The sequence below is a fragment of the Rhinolophus sinicus genome, chromosome 1, assembly GCF_057876585.1.
Source record: "Rhinolophus sinicus isolate RSI-liver-muscle chromosome 1, RSI-T2T, whole genome shotgun sequence".
In the NCBI taxonomy this organism is placed as follows: Eukaryota; Metazoa; Chordata; class Mammalia; order Chiroptera; family Rhinolophidae; genus Rhinolophus; species Rhinolophus sinicus.
This window is the reverse complement of record NC_142501.1, coordinates 14914510-14931820: the sequence shown is the minus strand read 5'-3', so window position 1 is coordinate 14931820 and position 17311 is coordinate 14914510. Positions and strand designations below refer to the sequence as shown.

The window sequence follows — 17311 nt, the reverse complement described above, 5'->3', positions numbered from 1 at the left end:
ATTTCACTCCATTGATTAGGGATTCTACCTATATTAATATCATTGTCAACTATAAATTATCTAGGTTCAGTACGTGGCACTGCAATTTCATTTAACCTGGGAGTTTTAATCCTAAAACTTAAGGAAGTGAGACAACTTTCCTGTGATCACCTTGTTTCTCACTAGAAACATCTAAGAGGCAAAGAATTCCCCTTCGAAATCTGCACAACCTCAGTTTTCATCAACGATAAAGACACTAAATCCCCTTCCCTCATTCCTGTCTTATTTTATTTAGCAGGACATTTAGCAAGTAAAAAGACAAGGTTGACATTGATAGAAAACAATTTTAATTAAATACGGGGACAGTAGCAGTAAATATAAAACATAAAATCCGACATGCAGGGAGGGGGAGAACCCTAGAGAGCTGACGGGGCTGAAGGGATCTCCACCGACAACACCCATTCAACTCTGTACTTAAAGAGTTTCTCATGCACCTCGTCAGAAGTACATGCCTAGCTCTTGGCCCCCGAATCTTATACACACAGGAACACAAAACATGCATTCAAACATGAACGTGCATTCAAACAGCCACGATACACACACACGCCGATTTAGCTCTTTAACACAGTTTGCCCCCTTGGTCCCTGAGGCCTTGAGAAAGAAAACTTTCAGACTAAGCACTTCACAAGAATTTTAAAACTCCAGTATCCACTGTCTTCTCCCTCGGGGTTTACAGTAGGTAGCATTAACGGTCATTTACTTCCTGGAGAGGACCCCAAACAGGCAGTCAAGGGGCTGAATTCTCCTTCCACTGTCCACTTATCAGGTTCAAACCTTCCCAACCATGGAAACTTGGTTGATGCTTTAAGGACGTTTCATACCTCAGGTCTGTCGAAATCAATATGAAATGCTGAAAAGGACGCAACAATGAAGATAACGTTAAACTTTGGGCACCTGCAGCCATAGGATGTCTGGGTTTGCCTGAGGGGTGAGGGGGAGATGGTTTTTTACCAGGTCCTACTGTGTCACACCCTCCCCTCCCCCACCCCCCATGTGAGTACTTCAGACATGGGAACCTGCCATTTTGGATTGCCATTGACTTATGCGACTTAAGCAATTATAGAAGACTGTGGGGAGGGAAGAGGGAATTCAGGGTAGCATGTAGGATGGGAGAATTCCATCAGAATCTTATTTCCACCTTCCTAAACAAACAAACAAAGAGCCAAGAAGGAAGAAAAAAAGGTGTTCTCAAGTTTCTTAATAATGATTAACAGGGAAACAGCTCACAATAGATCCCTGAACCCAGAGGAGGGTCTTTGGTTCATGCAAAAGTTCATTGACTAGATATTCAAAACAGCCAGTCTGGTCTCAGCCATGTCTTTTTCCAGCTACACAAGCCACTTCCCCTCTCTGAGTCTTACTATCCTCATCTGTTAAATCCCAGCCTTACAGGTTGTTTTGTGGAATAAAGAAAATAAAGCACGCTGCAGTGCATTTTCTTGTACTGTGGTGTGACTAAATTTGGCTGGGAAAGGAAATCGGACTTTGTCTGATTTTAAAACTCAAGTTTCAATGCTTTTCGTTGTTAATCGCAAGCTTTAAGACTTGAACATTTTGTTTGTAAAATTCCCTGGGCTGGGGAAAAAACCAAGCAGAACAAAATAAAACAAAAAGTAAGCAAACAGAAAGAGGCTTCTTCTACTATGGAAAGAAATGGGGCAGTTAAGAGAATAATCACATTCTTACCTCAAGAACTTCAACATCTGAATTGACAAATGAGATTTTGTGTGGGTTGGGCAGAGGAAATCCTTGCTGCAGTTTTGCTAAAATATAAAACAAGATGTACAAGAATTGGGTACGGGCACAGAAGTTTTGGCAAACATTTTGGTAAGAGACTAACAAGCAGCTTTTAAATAATTTATCTTCTCATTCTTCCTGGTTCTGTGTTTTCATTCTGTCTGATGTGTCCCTAGCATTTCCCTGAAAGAATTGTTACATAATCCATTCTTAATAAAAATGCACCTGCAATTCTGGGCATTTGGATGGCAGAAACATGGTGGTACCTCGTCCAATTTATATTTTCAAAATACCTCATTTGGTCCTGCGAACTTTTTGGTCTCCAATACAAAACGTGTTTTAACCAAGCCAAACTCAAGATGCCGCACTTTGTAAACAACTGCAGTGCAGGCAGAAGGCGTAGGACTGCCCTTCATGAAAACTGTCTATCCAGATGGTGGTCTTTGCGTAAGAACCACAGAGGTACCCTCTAGGTAGGGAGAAGAATCTCATTTCTGGCCGACCTGAAGGAGACTCTTCAGTGCTTCGCTGTTTTTGCTGAGTCTTCAAATAGAGTTGCTAACAAGGCTTGGACCCAAAATAACTAATTTTATAACCATATCATTGATGGTACAAACTTCGCAAATTCTGGCACTGGCCTGGCGGCTTAATAAGGTTAGGGTTAGGGTACAAGTTTCATGAAAAGTCCCAAACAATGCCCAACATTTAGTCAATGTCAGAGTCACATTTCTCCCCCAAGAAACTCTTACCGTTGGCCAGTGGGAGGATGCCAAAGTGGAGAATAGAAGACAGAATATTCTCAAACCTCAAGACCTAAAATGAAAAGGGAAACTAAATCAGTTGCCAAATCAGGGCATTTTGAAAGTACCATGCCTGGTCTGGACCTGCACTTTCCCAGACCTTATCAGGATAGACAGCTATAATTAGAATCTCCCCATAGAGATACGTATTCTAGTTTTACAGACACTGAAAGCTATTTTGTGGGAAACCATATGACAGAGTTTCCCAGTCTTTTTTCCTCCTTGAGGATGGACATTTCTACTCTCTTCTACCCTGGATCATGGTGACAACAAATGTAGAGAGGCCAGATGGTGGCAGCAAACATGGCAGCTTAGATAGCTACCAAGTAAGACAATCGAGCACATCTAACACGTATCCCAGTTAGTAGTCCTTCCTTACTTGCCTGGGTACCCCAGCCACAGTAGGTCCCTTGCATTGTGTTATGCCTTATCGTTAATGCATCAGCAGAGCATCCAATTTATCTTTAATAAACTGTGGTAGTTGTATAGCCTTAGCTAAGTGTTGGTTCCTGGGAAGATTCAGGTATCAAAAATAAATGGATTATGATGAACATCAATTCATTCAATGACTATTTTTTGACCACCCTATAGGCTTAGCAATAATAAGAACCTCTTTGCAGCTTACCAAGGGTGGCTCTGAAGCAGACTTCCTAGGTTTACCTCTTGTTTTTACCACTTTACTGTGTGATTTTGGGAAAGTTCCCGAGCCTCTCTGTGCCTCAACTTCCTCAGCTATAAAGTGAAGATAATACCCTGTTTCCCCGAAAATAAGACCTAGCTGGAAAATCAACTCTAATGTATCTTTTGGAACAAAAATTAATAATAACACCCAGTCTTATTTTACTATAATATAAGACCGGGTCTTAATATAATGTAATATGATATGATATGATATGATATGCTATGCTATGATATGATATAATATAGACTGGGTCTTATATAATATAATATAATACCAGGTCTTATATAATATTATATAAGACCCAGTGTTATAATATAACATAACATAACATAACATAACATAACATAACATAACATAACATAACATAACATAACATAACATAACATAACATAATACCAGGTCTTATATAATATGATATAAGACCGGGTCTTATACTAATTTTCGCTCCAAAAGATGCATTAGAGCTGATTGTCTGGCTAGGTCTTATTTTCGGGGAAATACGGTAGTACTAATATCATAAGATTGTTGTGAGGATTAAATACATTAATATTATATAAAAATGCCTGGTACATACCATTGTCCTTTCTTTCAGAAATGTCACGGTTAGTACACTCTGCTGTTATACTAGCAGTTTGTCTGGGTGTTCCTGGAAGACTTGGACTCATTTACCTCCTCTGGGCTCAGGAAATATTATTTATGTGACAGTCAGCTATGTCTTCTCATTGCATATAGTCTGTCATCTACCAAATGGCCACGCCGCAGAGGTGCTAAATCATAGGGACCCTAGCTGAGAACCACTGCTCCAGAATATAAATGCCACTAGGGTAGGGATGCTACTTAGTCATTTGGCTGATCTTCCTGAAGCTTTGGGTCCCCCCAAAAGATATCGACACAACCAGCCTTGACTTAATTTTAGGATATGCCTGGAAAGCCTTCAAAGAGCAAACTTATAATAATTGACCTAATAATTGACACAGATCCTTTTGGAGTCTGGATCTTAAATTTAACTTGACAGGATTACTTTATCCAAAAAATAAAATCTCCCTGAAAATTCCAACATTATGCAATGTCTTAACAGTTTTTTGAGTTCTTTTGAAAGTCTTTCTGAATAGATAAAAGTGAATTGGAGAGTTCCGCTCTTGTTTAATAGTGCATGGGCTTGGATGAGTAGCTACATAAAGAATTTTAAAGTTAAAACTTACACTCATGGGAAAATCAAGTACTAGTCAGAGACACAGAAAATAGTCATCCAGCTACTACATAGGAGAATTTTCATTTTTCCCTGGACAAGGAACTCTGAGAGCTCTGATTCCTACCTCAATATTGCTGCGATTGGACTCTGGCAAAGAGAGGCGGAACCTGAAAGCAAAACAACAAAAACCAACAGGAAAAGGTTAAAAGAAGAACATTTTAAAACAACCATTTCAATAGAAAGGAACAAAAGGGAAAGGGGATTTTTTTTTTTAGCTCAATAAGCTGCTATTTAAAAAATACAGAACCCTGTTAAGGACATAATGTTCTATTATATCTTTACCCCTATATTTGCTGCTTAAGAAGCAGAGCAGGAATAGCAGAAGGCTTGGTTTTGTAACCAGGATGGGTTCTCCAAAGTGTCTTTTCTCTGTGGGACTTATTGTTGGGAACTTGAATGCAGAACCATCTTAAGAAACAGTTTTCTGTCTACAGCCATATCTTTCCCCCTCTCCTGATCTCCTCTGATCTCTGAAGCTAAGCAGGGTTGGGCCTGGTTAGTACTTGGATGGAAGAAATACTTTCCAGGTCTTCTTGCTCTGAACTCAACGGTATAACTTTTCTGAGCCAGGCTGATCTCTCATAAATAAATGTGACAGTAACGATGATGGTGATAGTGATGACACTATGTGACGTGTCCTGTTTTAGGAGCTTTATAAACATTTTAAAATTTAAAATAACCCTGTGATTGATATGGTTATTACTGTCCCTTTTGCAGATGAGGAAACTGATGATCAGAGAGAATTAAATTACCCAAGTCACGGAGTGAGCAACTGATGGACCCAGATGAGAAAGCTCACTCTGCTTGACTCTAGATTCTATGCTCAGTCCAGGCCACATCTCTCAGAGGGCGGTAACACTTATATAATTTTTTAGCTGCTCAATCATAACACAGGGGAAATGTTGGCGATGATGGCTGTCTGACATGAAAGGCAGTGCAGAATAAATGTCAAAGTCACATCTGGGGAAATGTGAAGGGATGCCTCCCCCTGGTCACACCACCTCTTATCATGGACAAGCTGGACCAGGTTAGAAATTTGGCCTGCATAGAGGTGGCACATACTTGAGAGTTTTCTTTCTTTCTTTTATCACAACCCCAAGCCATGATTGGCCACCTCAGGACCACCTGCTATGAGTGAGCTTGTTTGGGGTTCCCCACTAACTGGCTATCCTTTCCTCCTGAGGCTATTTTACTTCTATCTTTTTCCTAGAACTCTAGGCATAGTCACCAGGTTGGTTTACTGATGGCCACGTCTCACTGACTGCAGAGAAACGGGTGGAGCAAAGAGCAAACTCTCCCTGCTGTGGTTCTGAAAAACACGCAAGCGCAGCTTACACCACTAGGTGGCGATAGAGTTCAGTCCTTTGACCTTTCATCCTCTGTCAGGCCCCTAACCTGCTACTTAAAGCCTTGACCCTAGAACTAATTCTTATTAAAGAACCACAGAGTTCTTGGGAAGAAAGGGAGCTCAAACAGCCCTGCCTTGCAGACATACAGAAGTATAGCCCATTTAAAAATGCAAGTGCAAACTTCATGCAGCCCATGAAGTGCATGGCAAAAGGCCTTTCATCATCTGGGTCAACATAGCAAATGTGACATAACGAAGGTCAAGTAGACCAAAGCACAGGTACTCACAATTCCATTACTCCAACCTTGTGACCAGAGCAGACATTGAAAATCAGTCCTGCACTCAATACTCTATAACAATTGTTTATCTCTTTGCCCTCTGACTGTGAACTCCTTGAGGGTAGGGGTTCAGTAATAATTATATTTGTATTCCCAGGATTGAGTACAGAGCATATGTAGGTACCTAGTGTCCATGCATTCATTCATTGATTCATCTAGCAGGTATTTATTGAACACCTAATACATGCCAGCTCTGGGACAGGTACAGGAGATACGATTGTGAGCAAAACCAGACACCGCCACTGCTCTCACGTGGGGAGGCAGCTTATAGCCTCGTGGGGAGGCAGGCATGAATCAAATAACCCCACTGATGAAGATTTCATTATAGGTTGAGATAAATGCTCTGGTGGGAAGAAAGAAATTCACAAATAACAAAGGAATCTGCTTTAACTTGGTGGGTACAGGACGTTTTCCAAAAAAGGGAAATAAACCCTTGTGCTGGCATATGACGGATGAGCAGGATTAAAAAGGCAAAACAGGAAAGAAAGAGGGAAGGGGTCGGGGCAGAGGTTGCAAAGGCCCCGTGGAGGGAACAGAGAGCTATGGAGAGAGCGCAGCAAGATGGTGCGAGAGAGGCAGATAAAGGTGACCGCACAGGGTTTCTCAGGCAGCGTTAGAATTTTGATATTTACCCCGACGGCAAGGAATCTATGGAAGATTTCTAACAAGCGAGATGATATCTGTGTTTGGTCAAGAGCTCTCTGGCTGCAGTATGGAGAAAAGCTCGGCCGGCCAAGAGGTTTCCCAGGTGCTTGTTCTCGGCTCAGAAATGTGCCCGGCAATAGGAGGAATTTTATTTATATCCATACTTATGAGGAGTAGAGAGAAGCTGCATGTATAGGAAACAATTAGAGAACAATACCAATAGTGTGTGCTCAGTGTGCTTCACTGTGGGTTTACACACCACACGGGCTCGATGCGGGAATTCTGAGAAGGTGTGAAAAGGTGAAGAAACCAGTGTGGGTTGGAGGGGTGTGAGAGTGTGTGTGTGAGTGTGTGTGTGTGTGAGAGAGAGAGAGAGAGAGAGAGAGAGAGAGAGAGAGAGAGAGAGAGAGAGACGGAGAGGGGTGAGAGAGGTATATGGGGGGTAATAAACTACCATTTAAGAGAAGCACTCTGTCTACTACCTTGTAAGTACTCTACCATGTCCCTTAGTACCCGTATTATAATTGCCTATTAATCTGAGTGTTTCTTTCACCAGGTTGTGGATCTGGAAGGTAGAAACAAACTATCTCTATTCTCTGTTTTGAGAACAGTGCCGAGCACATAATAGGTGCTTAATAAATTGTCATCGAATGGCTATATGGATAAATGAGCAGATAAAGGAGATGGGAGGGGGAGTGTTTATTGGAACATTCTGCTTTAGACTGGCTCACTTTGGGGGTGAGCCAGTCTAAAGAAGAACGTTCATTTTAGGGAGCTATGGGAAGCAAGGTTAGCTGGTTTGAAAAGTAGGACCAGTAATTGAAGGGCTTGAAAATCCCAGGCTGTGGATTTAATCCAATGGTGAACGGTTTTGAGGGGAGGAATGTATTGAGCCTATTCCAGTATTAAAGGACCCTCTCGATGAGGAAGAGGCCCTCAATATTTTAACTTCATTGCCTTCTGCAGTCTGGAAATTCCCCTGAGAGTCTGCGAGAAGGGGAAGAAGTCATCTGGGGTTTCCTCCTCTGCCTGGGCCCTCCACTGTGGCATTCCTCTGCCCTGGCTTCAACAGTAGCTCAGAGGAAGGGTGGAGATGAAGGCGCCAAGCCTGAGCTCTGCTGCCCTGTCCAAAGAACCGTTCCAACAGAAACTGAATCCATTCTTCCTAGACCTGTTTTCCTTTCTGGGTTTCTCTCCAGATGGCTCATGTTAGGAAATGTTTATCCACCCAAGCAGTGAAGAGTGGAGTTAGGTGGTGATTCTATCTGCTGGTAATCAGCTAGATTTGCATTTTCTGATGGTGTTGTGTGGGAGGGGTTGTAGGGCGTGCACGTGCGCTGATAGTAGTGGGGTGGGGTGCAGTTAGAGAGCATCCAAAGCCTCCTTCATTCTGGCATGTCAAAATATTCTAAAGTTCTAAATGGTTCAGCAATAAGGTACACTTGATTGCTTCAAGCTTTACTTGTGATTAAGAAAAGTGGGTTGGAATTAAGTCATCTGGACGAGAATCAAAAAAGGGAAAGCGTCATTTAATTTGGCCTCTGAAATAGTCTCAAAATGTCTACTATGTGGGCCAACCTGTTTTAGGGTTACCTCCAAGTAGAACTGTGTTTGGAACAAAATTCTCTGTTGTAGACACAACAGGAAGAAAATGGTGACTTGGAGGGCCAACTCCACAGCCTTGAAGACCATCCTGACTTGTCATGTCTCTTGGGACCAACCTCTCCCTCTTATTTGGTCAAACTTTGATTCTGAAATGGGGGAAAGAGTGAAATACTGCTACTAGCAGTAACAAATCTTTCTTGAGCCCCGATTGTGTGCTAGGTATCATGCTTTTCATGCATTATCTAATCTACCCATAAACAATTCTATGGAGAGGTGTTCTGTTTTGCTGATGAGGAAACTGATACTTAGGTTAATTAACTTGTTCAAGGTCACACAACTCCAAATGAGGGAGGTAGAATTCAAACTCACCTATGCCTGACTCCTCTTAAGTAGACATACTCAAAGAAGTCAGGCTTATTATCCATACTCCCAGCTTTGCTTTCTTTATCCCTCCTTTGCGCAATTCCTTAATACAATGAGAAAAGGGCTGTGTCTGATGCCCGTGTCTTCTACCAATACTCAACGCGAAAAAGTTCATGCTGCCTGTTTCAATTTAGTGTGACTCCATGCTCATGCATTTCTGCTTCTAGGCTATTTATTTTCTAGGGTACTTATTTTCTAGGTCTTAGGTCTAAGTCTTATTGTCTAAGTCTTAGCTCTTTGCTGCATCAAAGGCAGTATAATGTAGCAAGTAAACACTCATGGTCTTGACAAGACTGACTCAGGTTCCAGTTCTGGCTCTGCTATTCAAGAGCTCTGCGACTTGGGTAAGTTACATAACCTCCACAAACTAGAAAATGGGGATAACAATACCTACCTCCGTGACTATTCATTCAGTCTACAGGCATTTATTGAGCACGGTGCCAGGTCTGGAGATACAGTTGTGAGGTTTAAATGAAATAATATATGTGCAGTGCTTGACCAGAAGACAGCAAAGGTGCAATAATAAAGAGTGGTCATACATAATAGACACAAGGTGACTTCTCTAACGCCATCACTGGGCAGGAGACAGGGGAGTGGGGGGTGACGCGTTTTCTGAAGAGGGGAATTCTTGAAATGATCTTGTATGATTGAGCACCTCCTTCCCCTGGCTGAAGCCAGCCCCCAGTTTTAAATAATAGCCATAGCCAGCATTTCTTGAACAGTTCACATGAACTTTACACGGGTTAACTTATGTGTTTCTCACAACAACCCCTGAAGTAGGTTTTATTATATCCTCATTTTATAGAGGCCCAGAGAGGTTCATTAACTTGCCTGAGGCCCTACAGCTAATGAATCTGGGCAGGGATCTGAACCAGCTACTCTGACTCCTACGCCCGTGATCTCACCACCTCCCTAAACTTACCACACCGGATTTGCCTCTGATTTCTGCATCTCATGTCTACATAGCCTGCCCTGGATGTTTCTAGAAAGAGATTCCTTCAGGCAGGGGATAGTTAGAAAGGCTATGGTGTTCTGGGGAGCCGGATTGGAGACCTTGTTCTTGATTCTTCTCAGGGATGTTTCACTGATCCCCACCCACTTTACACCTCTTTCTGACATCACCTAAGACCAAACCAGCTCATCCTGAAAAGCAGCATTTGCCTGTGGAGCCTGGAAGTGGAGGCCCTGGCTGGGGTGGCCTGTGTGGTATGTGGGGCTACCATTCTTGCTATCAAAGGCTAAGGCCGCTCTTTCGGCACCCCCCCCCCCCCCCCACACACACACCTTTGCAAAGTCTTGCCTCTCAGTTTGGCTGCCTGAGGCCTGAGAGATGCCTGGCCCACCTGCTTTGCCCCCAGTCCACTCGTTGCCCGAAGTCTGCTATAACACCTCCTGCAGGAGCCACCCTCAGACTCAACACAAGCAACCTGTGCAACTGAGAGAGGGCGAAATGCTCAGGAGGGCTCTGTGCTTGGTTTAATGCCCTGCTGTCTCCATCTTGAAATTGTTCATAATTTTTGAACAAGGGGTCTGCATTTTATTTTGCACTGGACCTTGCAAATTATGTAGCTGGTCCTGCTCAGACCCCACTACAGCCACAGGGTCCAGAAAGCCTCCCCAGCACAAGAATCTAAAAGGGGACTCCAGGAAGGCAGGAGTCCTCATTTTAGGTGTGTGTTTATGAGGTCAAAGCATGCTTGTGGACCGTAGGAAGCCGGAGAACGAATTTCCACATTTCTTTGGACAATGTGCCTTTAACAGGCTACAATGTGCCTTTAACAGGCTACAATGTGCCTTTAACAGGCTTTCCAGTTACTCCCATGAATAAACTTAACGCCACTGAAAGTGCAGTTTCTTACGAGTAGGTATCACTGGAGACGAGGGTCAGCCTGATTTAAGCAGAGAAGTGAACCTGGTCTCTCGCTCCTTAAGTCTTTCCTACCTGCCTGCCGTAAGTCTGAAGCTCCATCCGTATTCTATTCCTCCTTCGGATCGTGCCAGTAAAGCAGACCCCTGCTCAGCTTGCTAACTTGCTGCCTCAGCTAACAGCCCTGTCCCCACTTTCCCCATCACTCCAGATTTCCAGCCTCCCTATTAGCCCTTTCCTCTCAGTCTGCAAACAGATGGAGGTCTCACCTGTACTCATAGTCACGTTGCTCGGGCCAACCACGTTCCAAATTCTCTCCTCTCTCTTCTGACATAGCTCAGATGCTGTCCACTCCTCACTGCCTTCTTTTGCCTCCTCATTTCCTGCTCTCTGGCTCAACCATTAAAACTGCCACCTCACAGGTCGCCCGTCAGGGTTCAGAGTTTCATGAGCCTTGATCTTTTGAGAACAAGGCCACATTATGACTTCTGGAAGTCTAAGGCACTTTTGCCCTTGGGAACCTTTCCTTCATAAAAAAAAGTGATAAATTATATTTTGAAACTGTGTTGGCATAAAGACAGGTATAATCCATTGTGGATTGTATTCATGTTTTTATTCTTATTATGAAGTATATTCAAACATTTTCATGGGTCCTTAAATTACTGTGGGCTCTAGGCATGGTGCCCACTGAGGCTAATGGAGAAATCTGTCTGTTTTGAGGGGCTGGCAAACATTTGGTAAAGCCTTTTTGAAATATTTTGTCTCTGGGAAACCACACTACCTTTTTGTTGTTGTTGCTGTTCCTTTCATTGGGAAAACAATATGCAGTTGATCCTTGAACAACACAGGTTTAAACCGCGTGGGTCTACTTATATGCTGATTTTTTCAACACAGCTGGCCCTCCATATCTGCGGGTTTCACATCTGTGGGTTCAAGTAACCGTGGATCGGAAAAAGGTGACGGGATTAAGAAGTACACATTGGTAGTTACAAAATAGTCACAGGGATGTAAAGTAAAGCATAGGGAATATAGTCAATGATATGGTAACGACTATGTGTAGTGCCAGGTGGGTACTAAATTAGTCAGGGGATTCACTTCTTAAATTATATAAATGTCCATTCACTGTGCTATACACCTGAAACTAATATAAAATAATATTGACTGCCAACTGTAACTGAAAAAGAATAATTAAAAAAACTTATTTTGATCCACAGTTGGGAATCTGTGGATGTGGAGGGCAGACTGTGTGTATTGTTCTACGCCATTTTATATAAAGCACTCGAGCATGTGATTTTGGTACCTGCAGGGGGTCCTGGAACCAATCCCCCACGATACCTAGGGTGGACTGACTGTAGTGACGTTTTGGGGGAGTCAAAGTTGTCTGCAGATTTTTGACTGTCTGGGTGGTTGGTGCCCTTAGCCTCTGCATTGTTCAAGGGTCAGCTGTAGTTGTGAAGAAACTTCAGAGAAAAAACCCAGCTCTCAGAATCTAACACCCTAACACAACTCTTCATTTGCTATTCCCTTCCCTTGTCCAGATGGAAAGCTATTTTACACAGCTGACTGTTGTTATGCTGGTTTCATTTAATAGTATGTTACTGAAAACATCTATGTTTCTGTAATAGTCTTCCTAACCGTTAAGTTGACCGATGGTGATTGACTTACTTTCTTTTCTCCTCTGTTGGTTTCCTATTCTTTTTGGACTCTGCCTTCTTTGTTTTATGGCCTCCTCTTCCTCCTTTCATGGGTTTAGTCTGGGCCATCTGATTATTCTGTATGTCCTCCCTCCAGGTAGTCTGATTCATGACTCCAACTACCAGCTCTATAGGGCTGAGGAAAATGGGCCATTCTTTCAAATGGCAATTAGTGTTCAATGATCTGTGTATATGGTTGGCTCAGGTCCTTTCACGCTGCATGGCTTGCATTTGAGAGTCAGTGAGGCCACGTGGCACGGTCTTGTGAAACTCTACCTTCTAGTAATGGGATCTGAGTGTCAGAGCCTAAAGGTACCAAAGGAATGATTTAGTCTAACTTCATTATTTTACAGAAACCGAGACTCAGAGGTTAATAGACTTCATCATGGTTAGAGAACCAGTGAGCAGGGATTCAAAACTTCCTTCCTTTACCTCCAAGTTCATGCTCTTTCCTCAACAGCATGCTTTCTGAATTTGTCAAGGAGGAGCGACTTTAGATTATATTGCTGTACCATTAAAATGTGCATTTATATTACAGAGTTATATTTATAATTATCTTGCTGCCCATTTTATCTTAATATTATTTAATGGGAAGAAAAAAGAAAAATTTCACAGCACATTTTTTAGTTAAGTCCATATTTTGAAATTATCTGGGCTTGCAAACAACACTTCCAATAAGGGGCTAATATCCCAAATATACAAGGAACTCATACAACTCAACAACAACAACAAAAACAATCCAATTAAAAAACAGGCAAAGGACCTGAATAGACATTTCTCCAAAGAGGACATACAAATGGCCAATAGACATATGAAAAAATGCTCAACATCACTGGTCATCAGAGAAATGCAAATAAAAACCACAACGAGATATCACCTCACCCCAATCAGAATGGCTATCGTCAACAAGACAAATAATAACAAGTGTTGGAGAGGCTGTGGAGAAAAAGGAACCCTCATACACTGTTGGTGCAAATGCAGACTGGTGCAGCCACTACAAAAGGCAGTGTGGAGGTTCCTCAAAAAATTAAGAATAGAATTACCATATGACCCCAGCAATCTCTCTCCTGGGAATCTACCCAAAAAATCTGAAAACATTTATCCATAAAGACAAGTGTGCTTCAATGTTCATTGCAGCTTTATTTACAGTGACCAAGACATGGAAACAACCAAAGTGTCCTTTGATAGATGATTGGATAAAGAAGATGTGGTATATATACACAATGGGATACTATTCTGTCATAAGAAAAGATGAAATAGTGCCATTTGTGACAACATGGATGGATCTTGAGATTATTATGTTCAGCGAAATAAATCAGACAGAAAAAGTAGAGAACCATATGATTTCACTGATATGTGGTATATAAAACTGAAAACAACAAAAGAACAAGACAAATAAATGAAGAAACAAAAACTCATAGACATAAACAATAGCTTAGAGGTTACCAGAGGGTAAGGGGGAGGGGGTGGTAGATGAGGGTAAGGGGGATCAAATATATGGTGATGGAAGGAGAACTGACTCTGGGTGGTGAACACACAATGGGATTTATAGATGATGTAATACAGAACTGTACTCCTGAAATCTATGTAACTTTACTAACAATTGTCACCGCAATACACTTTAATTAAAAAAAAAGAAAGAAATTATCTGGACTATTACAGAAGAAGTGGTTAAGTGATTCATGCTCTATCCAATGGGAACTTCCCCTGTTCTGTTAATGTTCACTTTGTCTCTATGGTCTGTGGATTCACTTATGATGACGGTTTTTGACAATCAAATCAATTGATCTTACCTGTTCAGAGACAAGGAGCAGACCAGTCTTTGTCCCAAAATAACCAGGCCAACACTGGTACTAGCAACCTGCAGACAACAAAAGCATTCATCACTAAGAGGAGGGAATCTCTTTGGCCACAAATTGGCCACAAATATTATTTCCTATAGTGGAAATATCGTAAGCTCCACGTACCCTCTCATTCCAAGAGACATTGGAAAGAAATAACTCTGAAAACACCGTCTTTCAGGTAAGGAAACTAACTATAAAGACTTTTTGTTTGAGGATCTCCTTTACATTATTTTTCTATTTTTTCCCAATCTCTCTTCTCCGTGTACTGTGTGTGTGTGTGTGTGTGTGTGTGTGTGAGAGAGAGAGAGAGAGAGAGAGAGAGAGAGAGAGAGATTGTGTGTGTGTATGTATGTGTGTTGTATTTTGCTTACGTTAATTGTATTAGTCCCTTTCTATTGGATTGCATTTGGCTTTCATCTGCAAATACACCTGAATTCCACTTGAAAAAAGAAATTCAGCTATCACGGTAACTGAAGCAGAGGGAAGGGCACCCAGAAGCGGAGAAGGGTGCAGAGCTATAGACAACATAAGGATGGATGAACGCTGGCTTCCCATACCTCTCCCCACTGCAGCCTCAACCCTGTCCTCACTCCTAATTGATGCATCAGTTCCCACCCCTCCAATCATGTAGTAGTCCACTGCTGCTCAGTGGTCCGCTGCAGGAACAGGGTTGGTACCCACAGGCTGCCCTTCTGTCCCCCATGACTTACAAAGTCCATGGAAACGATGGTTTCGACAGTTGAGTTCTCAGTCTCCGTGAGTATCATAATGGAGGCAGGGATGTCCAGGGTAAAGTTACCCGGCAGCAAACTGATGACGGGAGGCTCTGTTGCCATGATCCGAACCATGAAGGGCTGGGACAAGATGGAGATCTCTGCAATCTGCCCGCATTCAGGGAAAGAAATGGAGATGGGAGCCGTGATCAATGAGGGGACATCACAAATTAGGGTTGGCCTGTGGTGATTAAATCTTATCCTCATGCGGTTAGAATAGAAAAGAAGCTCTTTAATAGTAATAACGATAATATGCAAAAACACACATAATATCAGCTGACATTTGTCAAACACGTGCTGTGTGCCGGGCACCATGTCAGGGCTCTCTGTGTCATCTCACCTAATCTTCACATAATCCCTGTGAGACAGGTTCTCCCCATTACACAGGTGGAGAAAGTGAGTCTTAGAGAAGGGAAGTAATTTTCTCAAGGCTTCAGGTGAGTAAGTTGTAGAACTGGGATTCAATACTAGGTCTGGTTGACTGAAGGCCCCTGCAGTAAAGCCAGGATGCTACATGAGTGTGTATCTCTTTGTCCTCTAGGGCAATCCTGAGCCTTTCTGTACACGATGTCCAATATTCAGGTGCTATCAAGGCATGACATTAATAGTTACTGTACTCAAGTCACAAGTGTAGGTAGTATTCCTCCATTTCCCATTTAAGCTAATTATTTCAAGTGTGGCGGGACCTTGTGGAAGGACCAGATGATTTATTTTGTGAATTTAAAATGCCTTTAATAGTAACTTGTTCAGTAAATATTTGTGGATATTTGATTAAAAGAAGAAAAAAAAGCTTCTTAAGAATGGAAAGATACACTCAGGCTTGCACCACAAAGCAATATAAAAGTCTTCCCGAAGTAATTCCAATGAAACCAAATACACTACCAAAGAGTCAAGTCCCAACTACTTACCCGGGAGAGCACGTTGCCAATGCCTTGAGAGTTTCGAACCAAATGGCTGAAAATCTGGAAAATCAACACCATCATATCACTGTAAAGTTTTTAAATGGGTTTGTCTTTTCAGGGAAAATGTAACATTCCCTATAATTTTTATGAATCACGAAGCTGTTGCACCAAAAATGGTTTAGTGTTTGAAGGCAATCTATCTGAGGCCCAGAGAAGTCAAGTGACTTGCCCAAAGTCACACAGGAAGTTACATTCCTTTTGAGTAAGTGCCTTTTAACCGTGGGAACATTGTGTATATCAAACATGTATGAGCCATGTGTAAACATTCTACAGTGGTTAACAGTAAGTCTTGTGTTCTTGTTCTCATTTTCAGAGATTACTGAGACATAGAACGCGTAAGTAATTTATCTCCATGCACAGATGGTTTTCAAGTCTTGAAGCCAGAAGTGCCTAATTCTCAGCACTGCATGGTAGCTGGCGCTGCCACACTTAGCATTTTGAACATAAGGTTTATAACTAGTATAATTAAGAGCTACAGAATGAAAATATTCATAAAGGATGCTCGATAGAGGTTGTTGATTGACTGGCTAGAAAGAGTGCTCTCATAAAAAGAGGGGCACGGCGAAGAGAATCAATGAGTATCTGTCTTAGTAATGGTCACTGCAGATAAATCAGTTGCAATTACTAACAGGAGAAATCTTTATCTTGACATAACACAAGAAATAATAACAATAATGATAATCCACAAGACTTGTAGAGTACTTACTCTGTGCTGGGCATTGGTCTGAATACTTTACATACATTTAAACCTCTTTAGTGCCCATATCAATCTAATGCATATAGAATTATTATTATACCCTTTTCCCAAAGGAGAAAACTCTGGCACAGAGAAATTAAATAAATCGACATTGCCCAAGGTCACAGGTAATAAGTGATGGCATTAATTAAGAGCAATCAACAACAGTGGCCCAATATCATAAAAAACTGAAATTAGAATAACTGGAAACCCAACAACTCCCCAACTAATAACAACATTCATTTAACAACCCCTTCATTCATTGTATTGCTAAGAGTGACAGTCTGCAAAGGCCCAGGATAGAAACTAAAAAACAACAACTCATAATGGGATACTTATATGAGAGTAAATGTTGGTGCCAATCGTCATCATCCACTAAATCTCACCTCTTTTGTGGAGAGAGTGACATTGAAAGCCCCACTTGTAAAATAAGCAAAGGATGCAGATTTAAAGAAATACTCCGAGATTCCAACGTAGAGCATAGAGTCACTGCGTTCTGGGAGCACAAAAGGCACTGGGGAGAAGGGGGGGTCGGTGAGGTCTTCCAGTGGGTAGAATGTGCCCTG

General features: G+C 41.9%; 1 protein-coding gene across 12 annotated transcripts in view; it reads right to left on the bottom strand.

Annotated features, from left to right (window-relative positions):
• Nucleotides 1–309: 309 nt before the first annotated feature.
• The window catches only part of BPIFC (BPI fold containing family C), a 47913-nt gene continuing 30911 nt past the window's right edge, over nucleotides 310–17311 (bottom strand). For all 12 annotated transcript variants that reach the window (XM_088796911.1, XM_088796915.1, XM_088796886.1 and 9 more), the window contains 8 exons: nucleotides 17132–17308; nucleotides 15956–16009; nucleotides 14985–15155; nucleotides 14224–14291; nucleotides 4575–4617; nucleotides 2526–2589; nucleotides 1726–1802; nucleotides 310–889 (listed from right to left, as the gene is read on the bottom strand). In XM_088796911.1, the coding sequence (XP_088653037.1) occupies nucleotides 767–889; nucleotides 1726–1802; nucleotides 2526–2589; nucleotides 4575–4617; nucleotides 14224–14291; nucleotides 14985–15155; nucleotides 15956–16009; nucleotides 17132–17308 (777 nt within the window). In that variant the 3' untranslated portion in view covers nucleotides 310–766. The remainder of the gene's footprint in view (nucleotides 890–1725; nucleotides 1803–2525; nucleotides 2590–4574; nucleotides 4618–14223; nucleotides 14292–14984; nucleotides 15156–15955; nucleotides 16010–17131; nucleotides 17309–17311) is intronic.